The sequence below is a fragment of the Dipodomys merriami genome, unplaced genomic scaffold (assembly GCF_024711535.1).
Source record: "Dipodomys merriami isolate MVZ:Mamm:240054 unplaced genomic scaffold, mDipMer1.0.p SCAF_121, whole genome shotgun sequence".
NCBI classification, from domain to species: Eukaryota; Metazoa; Chordata; class Mammalia; order Rodentia; family Heteromyidae; genus Dipodomys; species Dipodomys merriami.
Genome location: NW_027202505.1, coordinates 1,946,722 through 1,971,313, shown reverse-complemented (window position 1 = coordinate 1,971,313; position 24,592 = coordinate 1,946,722). Strand labels below are relative to the sequence as shown.

The 24,592-nt window shown below is 50.1% G+C and overlaps 1 protein-coding gene across 14 annotated transcripts in view; it reads left to right on the top strand.

Moving 5' to 3' along the window:
• Positions 1 to 24,592, top strand: part of LOC138823651 (receptor-type tyrosine-protein phosphatase F) — a 91,464-nt gene that overhangs the window by 50,421 nt on the left and 16,451 nt on the right. For 6 of the 14 annotated variants that reach the window (XM_070017107.1, XM_070017108.1, XM_070017105.1 and 3 more), the window contains 12 exons: positions 7,017 to 7,286; positions 9,663 to 10,244; positions 10,475 to 10,611; positions 11,082 to 11,226; positions 15,925 to 16,230; positions 17,080 to 17,273; positions 20,773 to 20,799; positions 22,013 to 22,130; positions 22,214 to 22,792; positions 23,470 to 23,567; positions 23,753 to 24,006; positions 24,096 to 24,189. In XM_070017107.1, coding sequence (XP_069873208.1) covers positions 7,017 to 7,286; positions 9,663 to 10,244; positions 10,475 to 10,611; positions 11,082 to 11,226; positions 15,925 to 16,230; positions 17,080 to 17,273; positions 20,773 to 20,799; positions 22,013 to 22,130; positions 22,214 to 22,792; positions 23,470 to 23,567; positions 23,753 to 24,006; positions 24,096 to 24,189 — 2,804 coding nt within the window. The remainder of the gene's footprint in view (positions 1 to 7,016; positions 7,287 to 9,662; positions 10,245 to 10,474; positions 10,612 to 11,081; positions 11,227 to 15,924; positions 16,231 to 17,079; positions 17,274 to 20,772; positions 20,800 to 22,012; positions 22,131 to 22,213; positions 22,793 to 23,469; positions 23,568 to 23,752; positions 24,007 to 24,095; positions 24,190 to 24,592) is intronic. The other 8 variants (XM_070017109.1, XM_070017111.1, XM_070017114.1 and 5 more) reach the window with 5 other exon arrangements.

The window sequence follows — 24,592 nt, the reverse complement described above, 5'->3', positions numbered from 1 at the left end:
CTCATCCTCATCGCACTCTGCCATCAACCCAAACTCTCATCTCTCAGATCAGCGAGAAGGTTGGTCCTTTTCACTTCTTATCCATCTACAGTTCGTCTGTCAACGGGATATGCCCGTCAGTAGGGACCAGCGGGCTCGGTCAGATTCCTCAGGCTCACTCCTGCTGTGCCTGCCCGCCTGTTGGCCTCTGCTCATCACTGTTTGGGCTGGCAGGCAGGACCAGGGATGGGTGGGCAGGCCCCTTGCCCTGCATGTTTCTGCTGCTTGAGTCCTTGATGCACCATGTGTCTGCATGTTCCCTTAGCCAGGTTCTCCTGTACCTGTAGAGTTGTTGGGCAGGCATGTGCATGGCCCAAGATCGCACTCCACCTTTGCACTCAGGCTAGGCAAGCTGTCTGTTCCAGGTAGTGTTCAGGATAGCTGGGGAAGTAATAGTCTGAAGGAACTGTAGAGCTATAGTGTTTGACATGTAATTGGTGGGGAGGGGGATTCTGTGACCTTTGCCATTCCGCTAAGCAAAGCTACAATTACTTGAAGACACAAGGAAGAAGCTTATATAGAGTGAGTTGTTCCTCTGAGAGTCTGCAATGTCTACCCTGGCCTGGAGACCTCCCAGAGCTTCAGCAAGCCTCAGTGAGGCACACTAGGGCTGGCTGAGATGAGCCCTGACCTATGTCAGGAGCTTGGTGTCCATGACCCAGAGCAAGGGTCATCATTTTGGCTCACTGAGTAATCCCCAATGTCAACTTTTTTCAGCCAAATTCAAATGAATATCACCCTACCTGCCCCTCTGTCTGAGCCTCCCAGCTAGCCTCTGTGTCTTTCAGAGGGTAAAGTGTATTTGCTCTGTCAACCAGCCAGTAGTCCTCATCTCTATCCAATCACTAGTGCTGAGCACTCAGACCCAGGTTACTTACACTTGGAACGAATAAACAGGCAACTGTAACTTGGCAAGGCCTTATGGGAGCCTGGAAAAAACCCAACTTATTTTTGGGTTGGGTAGGTAGGGCTTCTTGGAGACACCCTCTAGCCTATTCTAAAGCAGTCCCACTGGGGCTTGTTTTTCCTGTCTATTCTTTTTTTTTTTTTTTTTTTTTTGAGTCCAATCGTGGGACCTGAACTCTGGACCTAGATGCTGTCTCTCAGTTCTTCAGCTTAAGGCTAGTGCTCTACCACTTGAGCCACAGCACCACTTCTGGCTTTTTTCTTTTTGCTTATATGGTGCTGAGGAATCGAACCCAGGGCCTAAGGCATGCAAGGCAAGCGCTCTACCACTGAGCCACCTTCCCAGCCCTTCCTGTCTCTTCTTGGAGCCAGGCCTCTACCCTCAATGTAGGGCCAGCTAGTGTCTAGTGGTCATTTGCATATCCACTGGACTTTGGAATTCAGGGTAGAAGCATAGCCCTAGGGAGCAGACCCAAGCCACTTAGTCCTCTTTGCATCATGCTCCGTGGCTTGAGTTTTCTCTAGGAGGGAGAGGATTCTGTCAGGCGGAAGGCTGCATCCTAGGGCTCAAATATCAGCTATGAGTGTGCATCTATATGCACTCCTGAGCTCTGGGACATTTCAGTTATACCATTTCGCTGACCGGGCGGATCTGCCAGGATGGTCAGAAAACAGTCATCAGCAGATAGCCCAGCCTACAGCCACTTCTCCAACGCCCCTTCACCCACCCTCTGGGTCCTTTGTCCCTTCCCTTCCCCCACTCCACCCACACTGTGGTCCCACCAAAAATAAGCACATGCACAAATATTTAATGGGAAGGAGAAATGAGTTTCTAAATATTCCAGGGGGATTTGCCAGGCTGGTAATTTGTTTGGCGCTGATAATTGCATCTTACATTTTTCCAGCTTTACTTAAAACTGTGTGCTGGGTGCGCCAGCATTTAATTACTGCTCTGTGGCAGCCACAAGGTTATTTATTAAAGAGTTATTTTATCTTGATACAGTGGATCCTGCCCCTTATCCCCTCCTTAATGTTGTGTTATTTTCATCAGAGAAATTTCCGCGAGTGAATGCAGATTGCGGGGCTGCCTCCCCCTGCGATTAGGCTGTCACTCCACTGAATGCTGATGCCTCTGGGCGCCGCACCGCCCTATTATAGGGGGTTGTCAGCGCAAATAATTAGACTTAAAAGTTATAGCTGAAATATAATCCAGAAATGGCAGGGCCCTGTTTTGGAAATTGTCTATAAAATGTCAGCACTAAGGATACTCAGGGAACGGTAATAGACCGGCATTGTTGGAGCTTGAGATTAGACCCTAAGTGCATTTTTCCCAGCTCCAGTTTTTCCTTCCCTGCTGTTGCTTCTGTCAATAGACTGAGGCCAGGGTGAGTCCAGCTCCTTTTGGAGGCCTTGTGCTTGTGACAGCAGGAGGAAGATGGTGGGGCTGCCATCAGTGAGGCATCAGCCACTTCTGGCTGTTGGCATGGGGATGGCTCTCCAGACAGGCCTAGGACACAGGGCCCCATTGGTGCTTGGGACAACAAGAGATTCATTCCCTCCACCCTTCAGACATTCTGACCTCCCAGCCCACAGGGAAGTGGTATATGAATTTTAAGAAACTGAACTCCAGATTCCTTACATGTGGTTTCTTTGTGAAAGAGTAAAAACAATGCCCCCAGGGACCTCTGGGGTTAAGTCCCTTGCCTGGTATTGGGGAAACCCCTAAATAACCTCACTTGTACCCCCAGCCACTGGAGTGCCACCTGCCACCAACACATAGAAGAGGGGAAAAGAAAAGCATTCTTAGATCCAGGCACCCATGGCTGACGCCTGTAATCCTAGTTACATAGGAGGCTGAGATCTGAGGATGAAGGTTGGAAGCCAGTCCAGACAGGAAACTCTGTGAGACTCCTATCTCCAATTAACCACCCCAGAAAACTGGAAGTAGTAGAGTACTAGCTTTGAGTGAAAAGCTCAGGGACAGTACACACGCCCTGAGCTCAAGCCCTAGGACTGACACCCACCACCCCCCCAAAAAAAAAAAGAAAAAAAAAAGCATTCTTAGCATCATTTCCCAAAGGGCATTTTTTTTTTTGACAGTGGCTAAGGTTGAAGGTTTTGAAACATTGGCCTGACCTTCAGGGCTGAGTCACAAAGTGAATTCACAAAGTCTTCTAGGAGTGTTTGGGGGCAAGGTCCAGTTAAGTTTTGGGACTGGCTAGATACAGATCTAAGGTTTATTGGTCAAGCACCCGCTTCCTTCTTCTGGGTCTCTTTCTTCTGCCATCTGAGACCTGATCTTAGGATTCATCGCTGACCAGTATTAAACTTCCAGCCTTAGCAGCCTTCCCTGAAAGTTCCCTGGCACAAACTGTCTAGTTGGTTTTGGGGGGGGGGGCGGTTAGTTTTAATTTAATGATTTTTTTTCCCTCCATTTATAGCTGACACTCTTACCACTTGAACCATACCTCTACTGCTCACTTTTTACTTTGTTTTTTTTTGGGGGGGGGGGGGGGCGGGTCCGGTCGCGGAGCCTGAACTCTAGGCCTGGGCACTGTCCCTCAGCTCTTTAGCTCAAGGCTAGCGCTCTACCACTTGAGCCACAGTGCCACTTCCAGCTTTTTTCTTTTTGCTTATGTGGTGCTGAGGAATTGAACCCAGGGACTGATGCATGCAAGGCAAGCGCTCTACCACTGAGCCACCTTCCCAGCCCACTTTTTACTAGTTAATTGGAAATGAGTCTCTTGGGTTTGTCTGCCAAGGCTGGCTTCAGAATGTGATCCTCAGGTCTCCACATCCTAAATAGCTAAGATTACAGATGTGAACCACCAGTTCCTCCCTCAAAATCCCATTCTTTTTTTTTTTTTTTTTTTTTTTTTTTTTTGCCGGTCATGGATCTGAACTCTGGGCCTGAGCACTGTCCCTCAGCTCTTCAGCTCAAGGCGAGCGCTCTACCGCTTGAGCCACAGCGCCACTTCTGGCCTTTTCTGTTTATGTGGTGCTAAGGAATCGAACCCAGGGCCTCATGCATGCAAGGCAAGCACTCTATCACTGAGCCACCTCCCAGCCCCTCAAAATCCCATTCTTATACCAGCTGGAGCTGCATTTCCTACTGGCTTTAGCCCCAAAGCCTTGTTAGCCAGGGCTCTAAAGCTTTTCACCACACAAATCTACTATATTTTTGAAGGTGGGATATAAAAGTGTCCGTGTGGGCTGAGAAGGTAGCTTAGTGGTAGAGTGCTTGCCTAGCATGCATGAAGCCCTGGGTTTGATTGCTCAGTACCACATAAACAGAAAAAGCAGAAGTAGCACTGTGGCTCAAGTTGTAGAGTGCTAGCCTTGAGCAAAAGAAGCTCAGGAACAGTGCCTAGCCCCTGAGTTCACCAGGACTGGCAAAAAAAAAAAAAAAAAAAAAAAAAAATGTCAGTGTTGTTGTCTCCCCTTATCTGTGCTTATGAGGCAATGGCATAGGAGCCTCTGGCCACTGTGGTGCTTGAGAATGGTTTTCTCTTGAATCTGTTAACCGTACTCCTCAACAGGGAGCAGAAGGAGCAACTGGCCAAAATGACAGAGAGACTGGGTCAGTTACAGTTTCTTCTCCTTCTGGAACTCATCCTCAGCAGGCCTGGTCTTATGTCTGCACACAGCCTGTGCCTCACCTCACAGCACCTGCCCCTTGGGCTAGCTCCAGAGCCCAGACTGGCAGCAGCCTATTTGTACCACTCCTTGTGCCAGCTGAAGGGAGTTCTTGAAAGGGGCTCTTGCCAGTCATCACCCTGAATCCACCTGTTCTCTGCTATGAGAAATACTGGACTTGTGACACATTATCATCATCCTTGATTCCTGGCATTTAGGAAAGATGATAAAAACATCTACTTAAGCTGGGCTCCAGTGGCTCATGCTTGTAATACTAGCAACTCAGGAGACTGAGATCTAAGGATCGCAGTTCAAAGCCAGCCTAGTCAGGAAATTTCCTGAGACTATCTCTAATAAATTACTAAAAACAAACAAACACAAAAGTGGAGCTGTGGCTCAAGTGGTAGAGCACTGGCCTTGAGCAAATGAAGCTCAAGAATAGCACCCAAACCTTGAGTTCAAGCCCAGGACTGGCAAGTGTGCGTGCGACACACACACACGCACACACACGCACACACACACACACACACACACTCCACTTAAACTAATGTAAACAGAATAAGGACTCTCTGGTGTTACAAAACTAAAAACTTAAAAATTGTAGAAGTAGATTTGATGTTGGGAAGGGCTAGAGTTGGATATTCAGTTTGGTCAGGCTGTTTGCTCTCCACTGTTGGCACCTTTGTTCTTAAGCATTCTCCCGGTTTTTTGTTGTTGTTGTTGTTGGTTGTGGGGTTTGAACTCTGGACCTGGGTACTGTTCCTAAGCTCTTAAGCTCAAGGCTAGCGCTCTACCACATGAGCCACAGTGCCACTTCCAGTTTTAAGGTGGGTAATTGGAGATAAGAGTCTCACAGATCTTCTTGCCCAGGCTGGCTCCTGAGTAGCTAGGATTATAAGTGTAAGCCACCAGTGCCCAGCTTCTCCTGTGTCTTTCCAGTGTTTTTCTCTCTAGAGGACTCAGAGTGAAGCAGGCCACAGAAGTATTGGAAACAAGGGCTGTGCAAGGTCTCATAGGCTGGTAAAGGTACATTTGGAAACCATGCGGGAGCTTGTTAAATGGAGGAGTGGCAGATTTCTGCCACCTGTTTATGGGAAGTCAGTTAGGTGGGGCACAGAAGATGATACAATGCAGGAAAACCAGTGAAGATGGCATCCACTTGTAACCCAAGGAGCGAGGTGGTGGCTTGTAATTTAGAAATAGTTACCCATGTATTTGGAGAGAAATAAATAAGATTTGAAAGTTAGGCAGTGAATGGTATTAGCACCATGGGGTGACTTAGTGAATGTCTTGACTCTTGGCCTCAGTTTGACCCTTATGTAGTTAGGTCAGAGGTTGGACCCAGTGTTTCAGCTCTGATGCTGTGATACAGGACTGTGAGTTGCTCCTGATCGGGTATCACTGGTCCTTTGCATGCCTCGTCTCTCCAGCAAGGCTTCTTGGAAAGTTGTGTCTCATAGTGCCCTGGGGTCACTTAGTCTCACTGTCTGCTTTCTCCAGTCCTATGTGTAACGGTACCCATTAGGACACACCCGAGCCTTTGCCCAGCAGCTGCATGACCTGTCTGCATGCCACACATGCCTGCGTGTAGCTAGGTCTTGTCTGTCTTCCCCTCTCTCTGCATGCTCCAAATGTCTGTACCAAGCTTGCGATTTCAGGGGGTGTTCCCAGGCTGCACCCTGGACTGAGAAGTTGAGGACAACTTCTGGCCAGGGGAGTCTAAGGTGGGGAGTTGTGTCCAAACACAGCCACCCTCCCTCTTGAGATCCTTGCTCACTGGCACAGAATGCAGTCTGTTCAGTGCCCTCATCATGTTACTGCCATCGTCATGCCCATCCTGCCCGCAGACCACGTCCCTGGCCCGCCTCACCCCTTGCCCTGGCCCAGCCCTCCTGGGTTCCAGGCTGTACCTCAAGCACAGCTGAGGCCCAGCAGGTGGTCATGCCATTTCTCTTTCCCTTGGCCTGGAGGTAGAGGACTGCTCTGCCCCAACCATGCTGTGAGGACCCTGACCCTAGGGCCTGGATTTCTCTGGTACCCCAGCTGGTCCCTCTGGAGATGCATGGGGAGGGGGTCAGAAGTAAGCTAGGTTGTGGCCTTGACCAGGCCTGGACCTTGCACTGAGTCTTCTGTCTGTGGCCCTAGACAGACAGAATTTTTCTGGGCCTCAATGTCTCAGGCTATAAAATGGGAACTTGATTATAAGAACTTTCATTAAGATGTGCTATTCCAGATGGTCCCTGAGTGCAGGAACTACTTGTAGCCCCAAAGTGGGGTGGGATATGGTGAGCCAGGGTCCAGGGACACCACCCCTCCTGTCTCTGAGCATGGGCTTGGCTCTGACAAGAGGAGCTTCCTGGATGAGGGGCCCCTGCCCTTCCTTACAAACTCGTGTCCTACCTAGCCTGTGAGTGTCTCTCTCCCTCCTCCTGCAGTGCGCCGTGTGGCTCCTCGTTTCTCCATCCCTCCCAGCAGCCAGGAGGTGATGCCTGGTGGCAGTGTGAACCTGACATGTGTGGCAGTGGGTGCACCCATGCCCTATGTGAAGTGGATGATGGGGGCTGAGGAGCTCACCAAGGAGGACGAGATGCCAGTTGGCCGCAATGTGCTGGAGCTCAGCAATGTTGTACGCTCTGCCAACTACACCTGTGTGGCCATCTCCTCGTTGGGTATGATAGAAGCCACAGCCCAGGTCACAGTGAAAGGTAAGTAAACCAGGTACCTGCCACAGCTGGTGCCCTTCCCTGTCACGGAGGCTTCTAAGAAATCCTAGCTCCTATAGCAAATGAGTAAAAGCTGGCTACTATGGGCATAGACAAGATAAAGGTGTCCATCATTACCCTCTTCTGGGTACCCTGTCTTGGATCCTCTGTACCATTGGAGGAAGAGGGGCTTCTGTTATTCATGGCCTTAATGACAATAGCTAGCACATACTGAGTTGCAGGCATCATGCTGATAAATACAGTTTATTTTATCTTGTTTTAGCTTTAGTCTGGGCAATAGATGCTCTTATATGTTCTGTAAATGAAGGAACTAAGGTACAGAAAGGCTACATTATTTGCCCAGAGTCACACAGAAGTAAATGACAGAGCAAGGACTTAAACCTAGGTGATCTGAATCTTCGGCCTCTTCCCAACTACTTCAAAGTACCAGACCCTTGGACTGGACAGCATCCTAGAAACGTGGTAGAGTAATAGTCATTTAGCTGGGTGCTGGTGGCTCACGCCTGTAATCCTAGCTACTCAGGAGGCTGAGACCTGAGGATCGTGGTTCAAAGCCAGCCCGGGCAGGCACATCCATGAGACTCTTATCTCCAAAAAAACCACTAGAAAACTGGAAGTAGGCTGTGGCTCAAGCAGTAGAGCGCTTGCCTTGAGCTGAAGAACGCAGGGACAGCGCCCAGGCCCAGAGTTCAATCCCCACGACTGACCAAAAAAAAGTAGTCATTTAGGGTTTGGGGTTCTCTGTTCATGGAGTCCTAGGAGCAGACATATGTACATAATACAGATGTGATAGACTTTACTGGTTACCCTGCTTCTGTTCTTGCCTGCCTCTTATCCATCCTCTATTCTGCAATTTGAGTGATCTTTTTTTTTGGGGGGGGGGGGGCGGGGGTCCCGTTGTGGGGCCTGAACTCTAGGCCTGGGCGCTGTCCTTCAACTCTTCAGCTCAAGGCTTCAACTCTTCAGCTCAAGGCTAGTGCTCTACCAGTTGAGCCACAGCGCCACTTCCGGCTTTTTTCTTTTTGCTTATGTGGTGCTGAGGAATCGAACCCAGGGCCTCAGGCATGCAAGGCAAGCGCTCTACCACTGAGCCACCTTCTCAGCCCTTCAGTGATCTTTTTAAGATATGAACTAGGATCATGTTATTCCATGCCCCCCCGTCTTTTGCATAGTGATGGGGAATACACTCAGGGCCTCATGTATGCTAAGCAAACACTATGCCACTGAACTGTCCTCCAGCCCATGTCACTCCCATGTTGTATTTTATTTTGACTGTTTTAAATTGTTACTCAAAAGGAGATACACAGAGGGGTTAGAATTATATAAGTCAGGAAAAGAATACATTCCTTTTTGGACAATGTCACCCCTTCCCTTGTTCTCTCCCAGTTCCTCCTTCCCATGCCCACCCTCAAGTTGTATAGTTCATTTTCAACATAGTCTCTAGTGAGTACCACTGCTGCATTTATTCACCCTTGATCCTTCCATTCAAAAAGGGAGAAACAACTGTCAGTGACTCTCATTGCTCTTGGGATAAAGATTAGGACTTTTACCATGGGTCCCCTAAGGCTAGCTTGCCTTCTGTCCTTAGCATGCATTGATATACAATGTTTTCAGTTTGCCTTGCTCCCTTCCTGCCCAGCCCTTCTTGTCACTGGCTCTACTCCCCTCATACCTCAAGTTGTAACACTTTCCCTCCTCGATCACCCCACCTAAGGAGATTATGTGGATTTTTCTGTATCTCATCAACCTTTTCCTGCTGTCCTTGTACATGATTATCATCAACTTGTTCAATGATTCTCTCACTGGAGTATAAACTCCATGAGGACAAGAATGTCACTCTGTGGCACTATTTCTCCCATGCATTTTCTGGTTATTTAGCGGGAAATCCATAATTATTCATTGGATAATTGTGTATCTGAGATTTCTCTACCTTCCACTTGAGCCAATCTATGGAGTATGTTAGCCCCATCTCTCATTCTAAACTCCAGGGCCAGCCCCTTAGGAAATATCTCCCTCTCACACACTTGTTAAACACTTGCCACCAGATAAGTATAGGTAAGCTACAGAATTGTGTCTGTTATCTAGTCTGGATGATTGATTTTCATCATCATGGGACCTCAAAGAACATACCACCTCTGAGTCTATTTGTTACTAGGTAGTAGGCCAATTTGTTACATACTTGCATTGGGTATGACCCAAGGCTCTCCAGAAGTACCAGTGGGCCTGATTTGCTGTACCCTTCTAGGCGCTAGTCTTCAAGATAGGCTATGGTCACATGCTTATGGATGATGCTCAAGGGTTGGATTGCTTCCCAGGTCAGGACCTCAGGAAGTCCTAAGTGTTATACTTTGTCCCCAGCTCTGCCAAAGCCTCCAATTGATCTTCTGGTAACAGAGACAACTGCCACCAGCGTCACTCTGACCTGGGACTCTGGAAACGCGGAGCCTGTGTCCTACTATGGCATCCAATACCGTGCAGCTGGCACAGAGGGCCCCTTTCAGGAGGTAGATGGGGTAGCCACTACCCGCTACAGCATCGGTGGCCTTAGCCCTTTCTCAGAATACGCCTTCCGAGTGCTGGCGGTGAACAGCATTGGGCGAGGACCACCCAGTGAGTCCGTGCGAGCACGCACGGGTGAGCAAGCTCCCTCCAGCCCTCCACGCCGTGTGCAGGCTCGCATGCTGAGTGCCAGCACCATGCTGGTGCAGTGGGAGCCACCTGAGGAGCCCAACGGCCTGGTGCGGGGATACCGAGTTTATTATACTCCAGACTCACGCCGCCCCCTGAGTGCCTGGCATAAGCACAATACTGATGCGGGGCTCCTTACCACTGTGGGCAGCTTGTTGCCTGGCATCACCTACAGCCTGCGAGTACTTGCCTTCACTGCTGTGGGCGATGGCCCACCTAGCCCCACCATCCAGGTCAAGACACAGCAGGGAGGTAGGTGGGACTGGGCACTGGGATGGGCTGCAGAGAGGCTGTGGTGGAGCCCTTCCTCCCTCAGGCTGTGCGATTGAGAGCTGAGGGAGGATAAGGGCAACATATTCCATAGATGCATGGTCACTTGGGATACAGGATGAGAGAGTGTGTGTTGAGCCCCTTCTCTTTCCCTGGGTGCCCCTGCCCTTGGGGTGTTGCAAAGCTGACAGAGCCTGCGATGGGTATTACAGTGCCAGCACAGCCGGCAGACTTCCAAGCAGAGGCTGAATCGGACACCAGGATCCAACTCTCCTGGCTGCTGCCCCCACAGGAGCGTATCATCAAGTATGAGTTGGTGTACTGGGCAGCAGAGGATGAAGGCCAACAGGTGAGCCATAGGGGACACAGAGGGGGAAGGAAGGGTTCTCTGTTCCTGAGGGTCTTTGGTGGGTGTCCCCAGGCAGGCTGTCATGGTTTTTGTGGCTCATGTGGGCACAGACTGCCTTTTCTGTGGAGTCTGTGGCTTATATAATTCTGTATACTTGCCACTTCTGTGCTTGAGGCAGAGTTCCTAAGGTTTGCCTGTGGTTCTCCTGGGCTCTGTGAGTTAATTGGTAATGGCAGAACCCTGAAGTTCCCTTAGGGCCATGTATCCCTGGTGGCTTCTATGGCCTGTGGTCCATGAGGCACCTGTGGTGTGGGCCAGGTCATTTATTCCTTGTGGGTTCCACATGACCTTGTGGTCTGCCTCCTATAGCCATGGTGGGCTCACAGAGGACAAGTGGAAGCCCACCTGGGGAACAGTCTCTGATGGCCATTGAGGTCTAAGCAGTGAGTGCGTGCCCCCTGCTCTTCCAGCACAAGGTGACCTTCGACCCTACCTCCTCCTACACTCTAGAGGACCTGAAGCCTGACACGTTGTACCGCTTCCAGCTGGCCGCCCGCTCGGATATGGGGGTGGGCGTCTTCACGCCCACCATAGAGGCCCGCACAGCACAGTCCAGTAAGTGTCTCCGGAGGCCACTACTGTCACACCTGGGCTGGGACACTCACATAGACACACATGCACACAACTTCCCCTCTGATCACATGAATGAATATTGGGTCCAGTATTGGTCTCTCATCTGGGCTGAGTCTGGACCCTAAGCAAAGGACAGGTAAGTCTTCCCTAGTCTGTGACCAGGAGGCTGCTACACTCTCTGCCCAGCCTCCTTTCTCCTTTCCCTCTCGCCCAGGTAAGTTCTATATCTGTGACTCATCTTTGTTCTCTGACCTCCCTCCAGTTGGGTCATACCAGTGACTTAGTGGTGACTTTGCCATATCTCACACCTGCTTTGGCAGTTGTCTTCCTTTTCCATAGCCCTACATTTCATCTTCCCCATCCCCTTTCTCATACTACTTACTTGTGAGTTGTGTTATCTCCCTGAGGTCACTGTGCTTAGGGACAAGTCTATGATAATCTAACTGCATAGAATATGCTCCCATGTCTGCCTGAGGAACCATGTCATTTGTGTGGTGATTGTGTGGCATGAGGTGTTGTATTCTGCATGTGTGAGACTGACAGTATGAATGTATATGTGCAACTTCTTTTCTTTTGGGGGGGGGGGGGTTTCCAGTCATGGGGCCTGACCTCTGGGCCTGGGCGCTATCCCTCAGCTCTTCAGCTCAAGGCTAGCGCTCTACCACTTGAGCCACAGTGCCACTTCCAGCTTTTTTCTTTTTGCTTATGTGGTGCTGAGGAATCGAACCCAGAGCCTCAGGCATGCAAGGCAAGCGCTCTACCACTGAGCCACCTTCCCAGCCCCTATATGTGCAACTTCTATGAGCCTACACCTGATTATACCTGGTCGGCAGGTGCCAGTGGATCATGGGTACGGCCTTTGTAACTGTTACTGTGGGTAATTGTGATGACCCTGTTGGTCCTATGAATGGGTCTGTGTAGTTCATCAGATGAAGATGACAGACCATTCGGTGCTATGTTTGTGAGAGACTCTGGGCATGATACTCTGTAATCATCTGATGGTATTTGATTTTTGTGGCCATGGTGTGGCTGGCTGAATGGCACCATGTGATTGAGAAGGTAACCACATATGATAGCCCTAAACATGACAGTATATGTGAAATTCCTATGGTTTAGGACTGTGTATGAACCAGTGATGTCTAGAGACTGCCTGTGACCTTGGGTTCATGGATTCATTCTTGAAGCACACCTGCAATATGCCTGCTGGGAACCAGGCCCTATGAGTAGTACAGAGCTGGCAGAATGGCCTCTGCCCACAGGGACTCTACAGTTAAGTAAGACAGGAATCCACATGTTATTACCCAAATGAGCTTTTAATTGCATTGGTGCGAAGTAGGATTAAGAAGATCACCAGGTAGAGAGATGATAGTATGGGAACCTCCCCTGGCGAGGGGTCATAGAGAGATTCCTTGGAGAGGTAAAAATCACTGAGGCCTGAAAGTGGCAGCCAACTGGGAAAGAACAGGAACCGAAGCCAGCCACTGGTGGCTCACGCATGTAATCCTAGCTACTTAGGAGGCTGAGATCTGAGGATCTCGGTTCAAAGCCAGCTGGGGCAGGAAAGGCTATGAAATTCTTAATCTCCCAATAAACCACTCAGAAAACGGAAGAGGCTGGGGCTCAAGTGGTAGAGTGCTTGCCTTGGGCTGAAGAGCTGAGGGATAGCACTCAGGCCCAGAGTTCAAGACCCACAACCGACAAAAAAAAAAAAAAAAAAGGAAACAAAAGGAACAGATAACACAGAGCCAGAGGCCTTAGCACTGTGGCTAGAACAGCGGCTGGATCCATAGCAGTAAGAGCCTGGGGACAGAAGGCACTGGCTCTGGCTGTTGTGTTGAGGGTGAATAGGGAAGCTCACACAGAATCAGGAGATCACTCAGAAGCCTTTGCACACTGGCCTAAGCAAAGGATGATGGCTCAGCTGAGGTTGAGGTGGTGGCGATTTAAGAGTTGTCTGTTATACCACTTATCCAGGAGTTGGTGATGGATTGAGAATGGGGGAAAGAAAGAGAAGGTACAGGAACCAGGTATATCTTGGTCTGGTATATGAGATCTGAGAAGTGCATACTACTACCAGATTAGGAAATAAACAGATATAAAGAGGGCACCTTACTGGGTGCCAGTGACACACACCTGTAATCCTAGTCAGGACATTGAGGCCTGAAAGGTTCTCAATTTGAAGTTAGCCTAGTTTTCTTGTAGCAAGACTTGATGTTCAGTTAACCAGAAAAATGCCACACTGAAGGTGTGGATCATGTGGTCGAGTGCCAGTAGCAAACAAGAAAGCCAAGCAAGAGCAGGAGGCCCTGAGTTTTAGCTCCAGTACCAGCTCACGTGCACATACACACGCGCGCGCACACGCACACACACACACACACACACACCACACCACACACACACACAAGTTTACCTAGTTTGGAGAACTTGCAGTTCAAGATGTTGTGTGCTAGGCTGGGAAGGTGGCTCAGTGGTAGAGCGCTTGCCTTGCATGCCTGAGGCCCTAGGTTCGATTCCTCAGTACCACATAAGCAAAAAGAAAAAAGCCGGAAGTGGCACTGTGGCTCAAGTGGTAGAGTGCTAGCCTTGAGCTAAAGAGCTGAGGGACAGCGCCTAGACCCAGAGTTCAGGTCCCACGACCAGACCCCCCCCCTCAAAAAACAAAACAAAACATGCTGTGTGCTGTCCAAAGGCAGAGGTACTTAAGGGGGGATGGGAGGACATGAAATGGGACTAAATCAAGAACATGTAGTGTCTTGGAAATTGAAAGTTGTTTTGAGAAGTAGACCTCTTGCTGCTTTGGAGTAAGGCAGAAGCAGAGGAATTCAGGCCTTCCTTTCTTGCTGAATCTAGTGGGTGGAAGAGTGGACCTGATAAGAGTTAAGAGTAGCATGGGGACTATGGGAAATGAGGAAGTAGGACAGCAAGCCCCGAGGATGTCAAGTTCAGCTATGAAGAAAAGCATGGTAACTGGAGAGGGAGACGTTAGCATTGAATATGGGGCTTTCTTTTAAGGTAGGAAGAAGATCTTGAATATATTTAAATGCTGTTGGGAGTCAGTAGGAGAAAACAGGGAACACAGAAAAGAGACAGATTAAGGCTGGATGCTGGTGGCTAATGACTGTTCTTACTTCTGGCTACTCAGAAGGCCAACAACTGAGGACTATAGTTCTAAGCTAGACCTGGCAGAAAAGTCTGTGAGACTCTTATTTCTAATTAACCAGCAAATTAACTAATGGAGGTATGGTTCAAATGCTAGAGTACTAGTCTTGGGCATAAAAGCTAAGCAAGAACATGTCCTGAGTTGAAGCACTAGTACCTGCACATGCACAAACACACACAAGAAGAAAAAGATACAGTTCAACTGGTAGAATCTCTGGAGGTAGAAGGAGGCAGGGCATGGGTAATGAGAGAGCTTGGTTGTAGACATGGCAGCACCACTCTTAGGAGAGAATGTCGGTAAGTGGATGGGTTTGGATAGCTAGAAATGGTGTGAGCTGCTGTTGGAAAGCTTGATTTCCTCTGGAGAAAAAGAGACTTTATTCTGGAATCTGTAGGTTTGAAAGTATGGAAAAAGTTAGTCACATCCTATATTAAGTAGGAGAATGAGCCAGGCAGGGAACAGACACCAATATGCAGAAAGAAGTCCCAGGGGAAACCACTAAGAAGATCCAGACAAGCAGCCTGTTCTACTCAGTGCTGCTTCATTCATGTTTTGTACAGGCCAGCAGAGGTGGACAGATGAGTAGGTGAGAGAGTTAGTTGGGGAGAGTGGTGAGCTGGTAGATCTTGGCATGAAAGCTGAATATTAAAGACAGTAAAGGCAGAGATGGATGAATAGATAGACCGACCAACCTAAGGAATGAAGAGTAGAAGTACTGGGGTCCTAGAGCAGCTGAGCTGGGACAAGATGGTAGAGAAGGTTGGAGGTCATAATTTTGGAGGAGTGGTACTATACAGAGCGTGGCCATAACCATGCAGAGGAGAGGAGAGGAGAGGAGAGGGGCTGAGACCAATGAGTTAGAGCTGCTGAAGTCACCTGGGCTAAGGTAGTGACAGAACTTGAGATAGTGAGGATGCATTTGCTTTGGCAGTGATATTTTCAGTGTGCAGAGTGTTTGGGAATGTTGGACACAGAAGACACCGCCTCCTGATCCCTCAAGAGACCTGTTGAGTTGGGAGCACTTCTGTTGGGTACTTTTTCTCCAAACCTGAGGGATAAATGGCTACCTTTGTGTCTAGCCTTCTATTTCCTCAGTTGCCTGAGCTCAGGCTCACAGACAGGCACAGGTTAAAGCAGCCTTACATCCAAAGAGCCTTTTGGACCACTTGTCCTCAGAAGAGAAGAATTATATTCTCCATGCTGTGATATGTATTTGATACTATGTACGTTTTGTGCAAGATGGCATACATCTGGAGGAGATACTATCAGGTGTGTGTGTGTGTGTGGTGTGTGTGTGTGTGTGTGTGTGTGTGTGTGTGTGTGTGTGTGTGTTGGAAGAGCCTGTAGTTCAGAAGGAGTCAGGCTGTTCCAGTGGCAATCTGCCTAGAGGGACCCTGGATGGCCATTGCAGCACGTGGGGTAGCCTGCCTGGGTGAGTTTCTAGTCCCTTGTGACTCAGTTGCCATGTCCATGATTCCCACCCTCCATTTGCCTGCTTCCCCTCCATTTGTCTTCCCTAGCCCCCTCCGCCCCTCCCCAGAAGGTGACATGTGTGAGCGTGGGCTCTACCACCATCCGGGTAAGTTGGGTCCCGCCCCCGGCAGCCAGCCGCAACGGCGTTATCACCCAGTACTCCGTGGCCTATGAGGCAGTGGACGGCGAGGACCGCGGGCGGCATGTGGTGGATGGCATCAGCCGCGAGCATTCCAGCTGGGACCTGGTGGGCCTGGAGAAGTGGACGGAGTACCGGGTGTGGGTACGCGCACACACAGATGTGGGCCCTGGCCCTGAGAGCAGCCCAGTGCTGGTGCGCACCGATGAAGACGGTAGGCAGCCTTGGCACAAGCGGGGGGTGGAAGGGGAGGCACACTGCCTAGGAACTAGACATCCAGGACCTTTCCTCCACCAGCCCAGGCTTTAAGTCCAGTTCTGACCTAATGGTCCAAATTGGGGAGCTATAGCTAAGGCAGCCTGGGCCCAAGTTCCATTTTTCGAATAGTCTTTGAAGCAGCTAAAGCCTTAAATGACTAGAATAGGCTGGGCACAGGTGGCTGATGCCTATAAGCCTAGCTACTCAGGTAGCTGAGATCTGAGGATCTCAGTTTCAAGCTGGCCCAGTCGGGAGAGTCCAAGAGACTTACATCTAACCATCAGAAAAACAGAAGTAGAGCTGTGGCTCAAAGTGGTAGAGTACTAGCCTTGAGCAAAAGAAGCCCAGGAACAGTGCCTAGGCCCTGAGTTCAAGCCCTATGACTGACAAAAAAAAAAAAAAAAAGGCAGGAAAAGCAGCCCTCCATAAGATTTGGGAGATTAAGATTGGGAAGAGAAGTGCAAAAGACTAATAAATAGAGTCAATAGGACTACAACTTGGATGGATATTGACAAGGTATGGGTACCCATGAAAAGTTGTATTGACTTTGGTTGGTTGAAGGCTTAGTACTTCATCTATTCCCCATGTCTGCCCTTCTACCAGGGTGGTGGAAGGAGGTGGTCCTGCCAGAGGGACCTCTTCCCCATGACAGGCAGAGGGTTCATCACTAGAACAGCCAGCCCATGGAAACTACATTAGGGCTTTTCCTAGGAGTATAGGATGTGGAGGCACTGGAGTTCGCTGTGCCCACCTGAGCCAGGGTCAATACCACCAAGCCTGACTTCCTTCTCTACTTGACTCTCAGTGCCCAGTGGGCCACCGCGGAAGGTGGAGGTAGAGCCGCTAAACTCCACTGCTGTGCATGTCTCCTGGAAGCTACCTGTTCCCAGTAAGCAACATGGCCAGATCCGTGGCTACCAGGTCACCTATGTACGACTAGAGAATGGCGAGCCCCGAGGCCCTCCTGTCATCCAGGACGTCATGTTGGCTGAGGCTCAGGTGCGCCATTGCATGGTGGTGGTTGGAATGGTGAAAAAAGACCATTGTGCATTGTTTCCTGCCCTTGGGGGCTACAACTGACATGTATGGTCATTACCCTAGAGGTGGCTTGCTGTGTCCAGGGGTGGGTAGCATGGAGATGAGGAAACAATGAGATGAGATGAGGTTCCAGAGATACTTTTCTTGGAGCTGTCCAGCCTGGGCCAGCTCAGGCCCTGCCAGTCCTAGCCTGGTGGGTATCTCTGACTTAGCTACCAGTATTCACACTGAGGAGATGTCAGACATCCCCCCTCTTCCTCTCACCCCCCAGGTCCCCACTATACACTGCCAGGTCTGGCTTTATGGTTTGTAGGAAGCACATTTGCGGCAGTGGTTGGTCTGGGTCTTTGAACTGTGCTTTCTTCCCAGGCAGTGCTGTGCTAAGCATTCCCTCTTGGCCACTGCCTAAGTCAGACAAGGACTTGTGGCTCTTTCCCCACCCTCTGGCTGAAGGCCAGTGGCCATGGCAAAGCTCCAGGAGGAGGGCCCAGTCCCTGATGTTTATCTCAAGTGCTGTCAGCCAACTGGAGGAGCCAACTTCCCATGAGATCCCTGGGGTATTCTGAGGCCTGGTGTACTATTCATATGAGAACATAGACCACTGAGAGGTCATGCAAGTAACCAGAATAACCCAGCATGTGGGTGGCAGAACTTGGATAGGAGGCCAAGTCTCTGGACCCATGAAAAATGGCTGCACTTTCACTTGAGAGCCCTCTCAAAATAATCTACTCAAGCATGAAAACACCTCACTTCATGCTCTCAAGATTTACCCATCTAGAATCAGGGCCTGGGGGTCCTTGGGCTAGCACTGAGCCAGCCAGTCCCAGTGGGAGGATGCTAGATTTCCTTCCTATCTAGCTTCTCACCTCTCCCTGGGAGCCAGGAGTATAAACATAAATTCCATGTTATATTGGCTGTGCTGAGGGGTAGGCTTAGTCACATAGACAGGAACTTTGTGCCTCTGGCTGCAGAAGCTAACATTCCTGCCTTCTAAAGCAAAATTTCTTTCTGCCCAGAGGGTGCCCTCTTCCTCATGAGCCTGCCCTGGGTTGAAGGACCAAGGGTGGCAGTAGAGGGCATGCTTATCTATCTGCCTGCATTCCTGGAACAGGTTGAAGGTTCCTCATAAAGCCTCAGTGGCCACACCTACCTAGAACATCCTAAGAATGTCTTCCTCCAGCCCCTCCCATTCTAGGGGACCAGAGCCACAATTGTGGCCACTGAGCTTCCAGCAAAACCACTTTGAGTCTTCCCTTCTGATCCCAAGCATTTTGAAAAGGTAGCTAGGGCAGAGGATCAGGGACGCTACCCTCTTTGCCTTATGTCCTTAAGGGGAAGTATACCTGAACCCAGGCTCCAGGTAGGCCACTGAAAACAGAACACCTGCCCTTGTGGACCCTTGGCAAAGCATCCTGTGCTTTGAGCAGGAGGAAACCAGATAGAATCCAGACTCCAGCCTGACTACTTCACTTCCCTCCCAAGAGCACCACAACCTGTCTTTCTCCACTTACCATATCATCTGCTACACCAGGGCCCTCATCAGTTCAGTAAGAACCACATAGCATGTGCTCCCCACACCTAGACCTCCCTACAACTAGACCTGTCTCCTTTTCAGCCTGGTTGTGAGGCTCATGGTTCCATCTCCTTTTGTCCTTTACACTCAGTCTGCCTTTTTCTTCCCCACTGCTCTGGTTTTATCTAGTTCAACATATTCTCACTCTTCTCTCTCCTTTCCTTCCCTTAACACTCCTCCAACCCCTTCCTTGTCCCTCCCTATTACTCCTTGTTTATTCATTTTGTTCTTTTTTCCTTCTCTCTTGCTCTGCATCTGATGCAGGAGAGATACTATGTGATAACTCCATGCCTATACCTGGCTTGGACAGTCCATAATTCCCCTAAAGCAAGAAAAACTAACCAGCTGGGCCTAGCTTCATCCTGTAAAGTGACAACAGCTGTTAGAGACTTGTCTAGCATCTTTCCCTATTCTGTTCCAAAGACTGACAAGAGTAGCCGGGCGCTGGTGGCTCACGCCTGTAATCCTAGCTACTCAGGAGGCTGAGATCTGAGGATCGAGGTTCAAAGCCAGCCCGGGCAGGAGAGACCGTGAGACTCCTATCTCCAATAAACCACCAGAAAAACCAGAAGTGGCGCTGTAGCTCAAGTGGTAGAGCGCTCGCCTTGAGCTGAAGAGCTGAGGGACAGCGCCCAAGCCCAGAGTTCAAGCCCCACGACCGACCAAAAAAAAAAAAAAAAAGACTGACAAGAGTTTGCCAGACAAAGGGAACTTGAGCCACCCTGGCAGAGAGGCCAGACCAGCACTTTGAGAATGGTCAGGACTCTTAAAGCACTTTTATCCTAGACAATGTCATGGGTTATGTTTCTGTGCTTTACTTTACCATGCCTCAGGTTGGAGACCTCAGTCCCATTACCTACCCAACTTGTACACCTATGCACACTAGTGGCCTAAAGAGTTTCCTACTCTCAGCTATGAAACTGGCGTGTCTAATTTAATTCTCAGACACCCACAGGAGGAAACCAGGGACATTCCTTAGGCCTAGGGGTCCTTCTTCTTCTTCTTTTTTTTTTTTTTTGGTTGGTATTGAGGGCTGAACTCTGTTCCTGGGCGCTGTCCCTCAGCTCCTCAGCTCAAGGCTAGTGTCCTACCACTTGAACCACAACACCACTTCCAGCTTTTCTCTGCTTATGTGATGCTGAGGAAATTGAACATAGGGCCTCATACATGCAAGGCAATCACTCTGCCACTGAGCCAACTTCCCAGACCCTGTCTTTTTGTGTATGTGTGCTGGCACTGGGGCTTAAACTCAGACTGGGTGCTGTTCCTTAGCTTTTTTGCTCAAGGCTGGCATTCTTAACACTAGAGCTACAGCTCTACTTCTGGATTTTTAGTGGATAATTGGCAATAAGTGTTGCATGAACTTTCCTGCCCTGGCTGGTTTAAACCATAATCCTCAGATCTCAGCCTCCTGAATAGCTAGGATTACAAACATGAGTCACTAGCATACAGCTTTTTGTGAGTAGATGGATACACTGAATAATCATACTAAGGCAAGGATAGGACTACTGACCCAGGTGAACAGAGTATATGAATGCCCCTCATGTGTTACCTTCCCAACTCTGAGCTTCCACTCCACATCTAGTATCTTCTCTCTCAAACCACCTCCACCTAGAATTCTCTATCCCTTGGTTTCAATCTGCCCTCTCCCTTCAGACAGGCTTCCTTCCAGGTCTCCCTTCCTTGGCCCTGGAATACACAGCTTTTACTGAGTGATGCTGGAACTCAAATTTTTGAATGGCAAAGTGATGCTGGGCTATTACCGCTGTGGGCATTGTAGAGGCCCAAGTCTTCCATCAGCCAGGTTTCCTCCAGGTCCCCTGGACCAGGTCCCCTCCAGCACCTTTCACCATCCTGTCTCCCTTTCTTTCCCTCTCTCGCGGTCAGTGGCAGCCAGAGGAGTCCGAGGACTATGTAAGTAACAGGTGTGCAATCACCGGCAAGACTGGGTCAGGCTGGGCTCATGGGACACTCCCCCTCTCCCAGCCTGTGCTGCCAAGATCCACAGGGCACCAGCCACATCCAGAGAAAATTGGCATTTAGACACAAGCACCAGGCTGAGCAATGATTGGCGTTTCCTCTAATCCTTACTTCTTGCCTGTTGAGCAGCAATTGAGGCCAGTGTTCATGATCGACCAGGACCTGGCCCCTGCTTCGTTCAGACTGGGATGGAGTTCAATCCAATCCTGATCATTAGACCTTATTGATCCTTAGAGTGAAAAATTAACCTGCTCAAGGCCCAGGCTGGGAGAACATCTAGGGAGCCAGGACCCAAAACTGGTACTGCTAAAGCCCCAGCCCTGAGAGACCCTCCAGCTAGGACAGGATGGAGCTTCCACCTGAGGCTCAGAGCTGGAGGGATGCCAGGGTTGGTGGTGGCAGCCCTGATCCCACTGCACGGTGGTCCCCTCCCTTCTTCCTACTCTTCTCTCTGTATGGCGTGGCTTGATCTCCTGTGGTGTTTTCCGCATGTCTAGAAACTGTGCCTTTGCTGGAGATTGGTGTGGGGGATCCACCAAGCAAAGGAATGCCCTGGGTAATTTCTCAGGCATCAGTGGGAATAGGTATGGGGAGCTTCCTTGGTCTCCTCATATATTCCCTGGTTTCAGGAGGTTTTTGCAGGGCATAGATATTACAGAGGCACTAACCTCAGTGGGCGTTACCCTACCCTGTAGTATGAAGCCTTATTTTTCCCTTGTGTGTGTTTGCTTTAGTGTCTATAAATAGTCCTATATCTGCTAATGTAGGAGGAGCTAAGGTCTCAGTGTTTGCGTGCCAATAGGCATGCAAGGTATCCAGTGCGTGTGAGGCTCAGTTTCCTCTGTGTGTGTATGTGGAAGGGCCTTATGAAGTGCCATTCATAGCACAATGGGGTGAAGGAAACAGTGTGGCCCTTTGTTTTTATCTGAAAGGAGAATGAGCTGTTTGCCGTGGGCATAGGGCTCCTGCAATGAGCAGGCTCCTCCCAGCCCATATCCCACCTGGCTGTCGCAACAGAGTCAGGCATTGTATAACCCATTTTCTAAAACCCCTTTCCCTATGAGCCTGGGGGCAGGGGACTATGGTGGCTGACAGTTTGGCTTCTTCCTGCACACAGTGAGAGGGACTGCTTCTCCTTCCTCCTCAGGAAACCACCATCAGTGGACTCACCCCAGAGACTACCTACTCCATTACTGTAGCTGCCTACACCACCAAGGGAGATGGTGCCCGAAGCAAGCCCAAGATTGTTACAACAACAGGGGCAGGTAAGTGTAGGGTGGGGTCAGGGACAGAACCAAGGGTTGGCAATGGGGAGGGCAGTGCCAGAGCCCAGTGCGTGGTTATTTAGTCCCAGGGCGGCCCACCATGATGGTCAGCACTACAGCCATGAACACCGCGCTGCTTCAGTGGCACCCACCCAAGGAGCTGCCTGGTGAACTGCTAGGCTACCGGCTGCAGTACCGCCGGGCTGATGAGGCACAGCCCACCATCATAGATTTTGGCAAGGATGACCAGCACTTTACAGTCACTGGACTGCACAAAGGGGCCACCTACATCTTCTGGCTTGCTGCCAAGAACCGAGCTGGCCCAGGTGAGGAGTATGAAAAAGAGATCATGACCCCTGAGGATGCACCCAGTGGATTCCCCCAAAACCTACGAGTGACAGGACTCACCACATCTACTACGGAACTGGCCTGGGACCCACCAGTGCTGGCAGAAAGGAACGGGCGCATCACCAACTACACTGTGGTATACCGTGACATCAACAGCCAACAGGAGCTGCAGAATATCACCACTGATACTCGTCTTACACTCGCGGGTCTCAAGCCGGATACCACTTACGACATCAAAGTCCGCGCACGTACCAACAAAGGCTCTGGCCCACTCAGCCCCAGCATCCAGTCCCGGACCATGCCTGTGGAGCAAGGTGTGTGCTGGCAATCATGGCACTGCCTGCCCAAGTGTGGCTGCGCCTGGGGACCTCTGCTCTCCTTGACTCACTGACCTCTGGCAACTATGATCCACCAGCCTCTGCTGTGTGACCTTTCAATCTTTCATGACCATTACCACTAACCTCTAGCAAACAGGCACCGTGTTTTGGGGTATGGCCCCAACCTCTGCTGTCCTTGACCTACTGATTTCTACTGTGTGACCTTCCAATCTCATAACCTTGACCTTGACCTTCTGATTTCTAACTGCACCACTGCACACACTCTGGTGTACAACCCACTGACCTCTGGTGTGTGGCACTAACCTTGATACTGTGACCTATACACCTCTAGTAAACATACACTGATATGTGGACACATGCTTCTCATGACCACAACCTATTGACCTTTGGCCCCTGTGACATGATGTCTGTAAGCTCAAAATCAAGCATTTGCCCACCCTCTTCTAGAGTTTCTGATGATAGGTGCTGTGGCAGCTGCTGCCCTATTTGGTGCTCACTGTGGAAGAGCTTAGTCTGGGAGTGGGCTGGAGTTGAAGCTGGCTAGGAGTAGGAGTACAGCCATTCCTAACCCCCTGGCCCCTCCTTGCCCTGACCAGTATCATCCTGTGGCCCAGTTAGCCAGCCAAAGCTAACTCCTTCCTTATCCTCTACAGTGTTTGCCAAGAACTTTCGTGTGGAAGCTGCGATGAAGACATCTGTGCTGCTCAGCTGGGAGGTCCCTGACTCCTACAAGTCTCCTGTACCCTTCAAGGTAGGTGATGGACACAGCCAGCCCAGCCAGCATACACACAGACTTAGTGTATGCTGTCATTCCAGTCCTAACCCACATATCACGTGTCAGTAAACTGTGTCCTGGTTGCACAGGCACAGTGCCCTGCTGGCACATAGTGGGAATCCTCATCCAAAGGCACTGCCATGGCTCTGTTCCCCCTGCAGATTCTGTACAACGGTCAGAGTGTTGAGGTGGATGGACACTCGATGAGGAAATTGATTGCAGACCTGCAGCCCAATACAGAGTATTCCTTTGTGTTGATGAACCGTGGCAGCAGCGCAGGGGGACTGCAACACCTCGTGTCCATCCGTACAGCCCCTGACCTCCTGCCACACAAACCACTGCCTGCCTCTGCCTATATAGAAGATGGTCGCTTTGCTCTCTCCATGCCCCAAGTTCAGGACCCATCGCTGGTCAGGTGTGCATATGAAGGTTGGGGGCCAGCCGATGGGACACGGTTGCAGGCTACTAGAGGTGACAACCCTAATTGCTGTTCTGTCTGTCCAGGTGGTTCTACATCGTGGTGGTGCCCATTGATCGTGTGGGTGGGAACATGCTCACCCCAAGATGGAACACACCTGAGGAACTGGAGCTAGATGAGGTACCTGGAGGCAGGGGAGCAGCACAGATGGCTCCAATTGTAGTTAGCAGTGGTCACCTTTCCTTGAGGGTTATGCCAGTAGGTTAAAGTCATTATCCTGGCTTCTCTGGCTTGGAGTCCACCCCTTCCTGGAGAGGGACACTCTGATGGGACTCTCTGGAAGTGTTGAGAAGTGTTTAGCGAGAATCTCCTGGGATGGGAAAATGGCTCCACAGTTCTAGAGGCCCATGGGAGAGGCCTGTGGATGTCAAGGCCATAGAGGGTCTGGAGTGAGCCATAAGCCTGAGTTCTCTTGAATACATGAAGTCCTCTATCTTTTCCTGACAGCCTGAATGGAAACTGTCTAGTTGAGATGAGATTATATAAGGCCATGACATTATATAAGGCCTTTTCTCATGGCCTG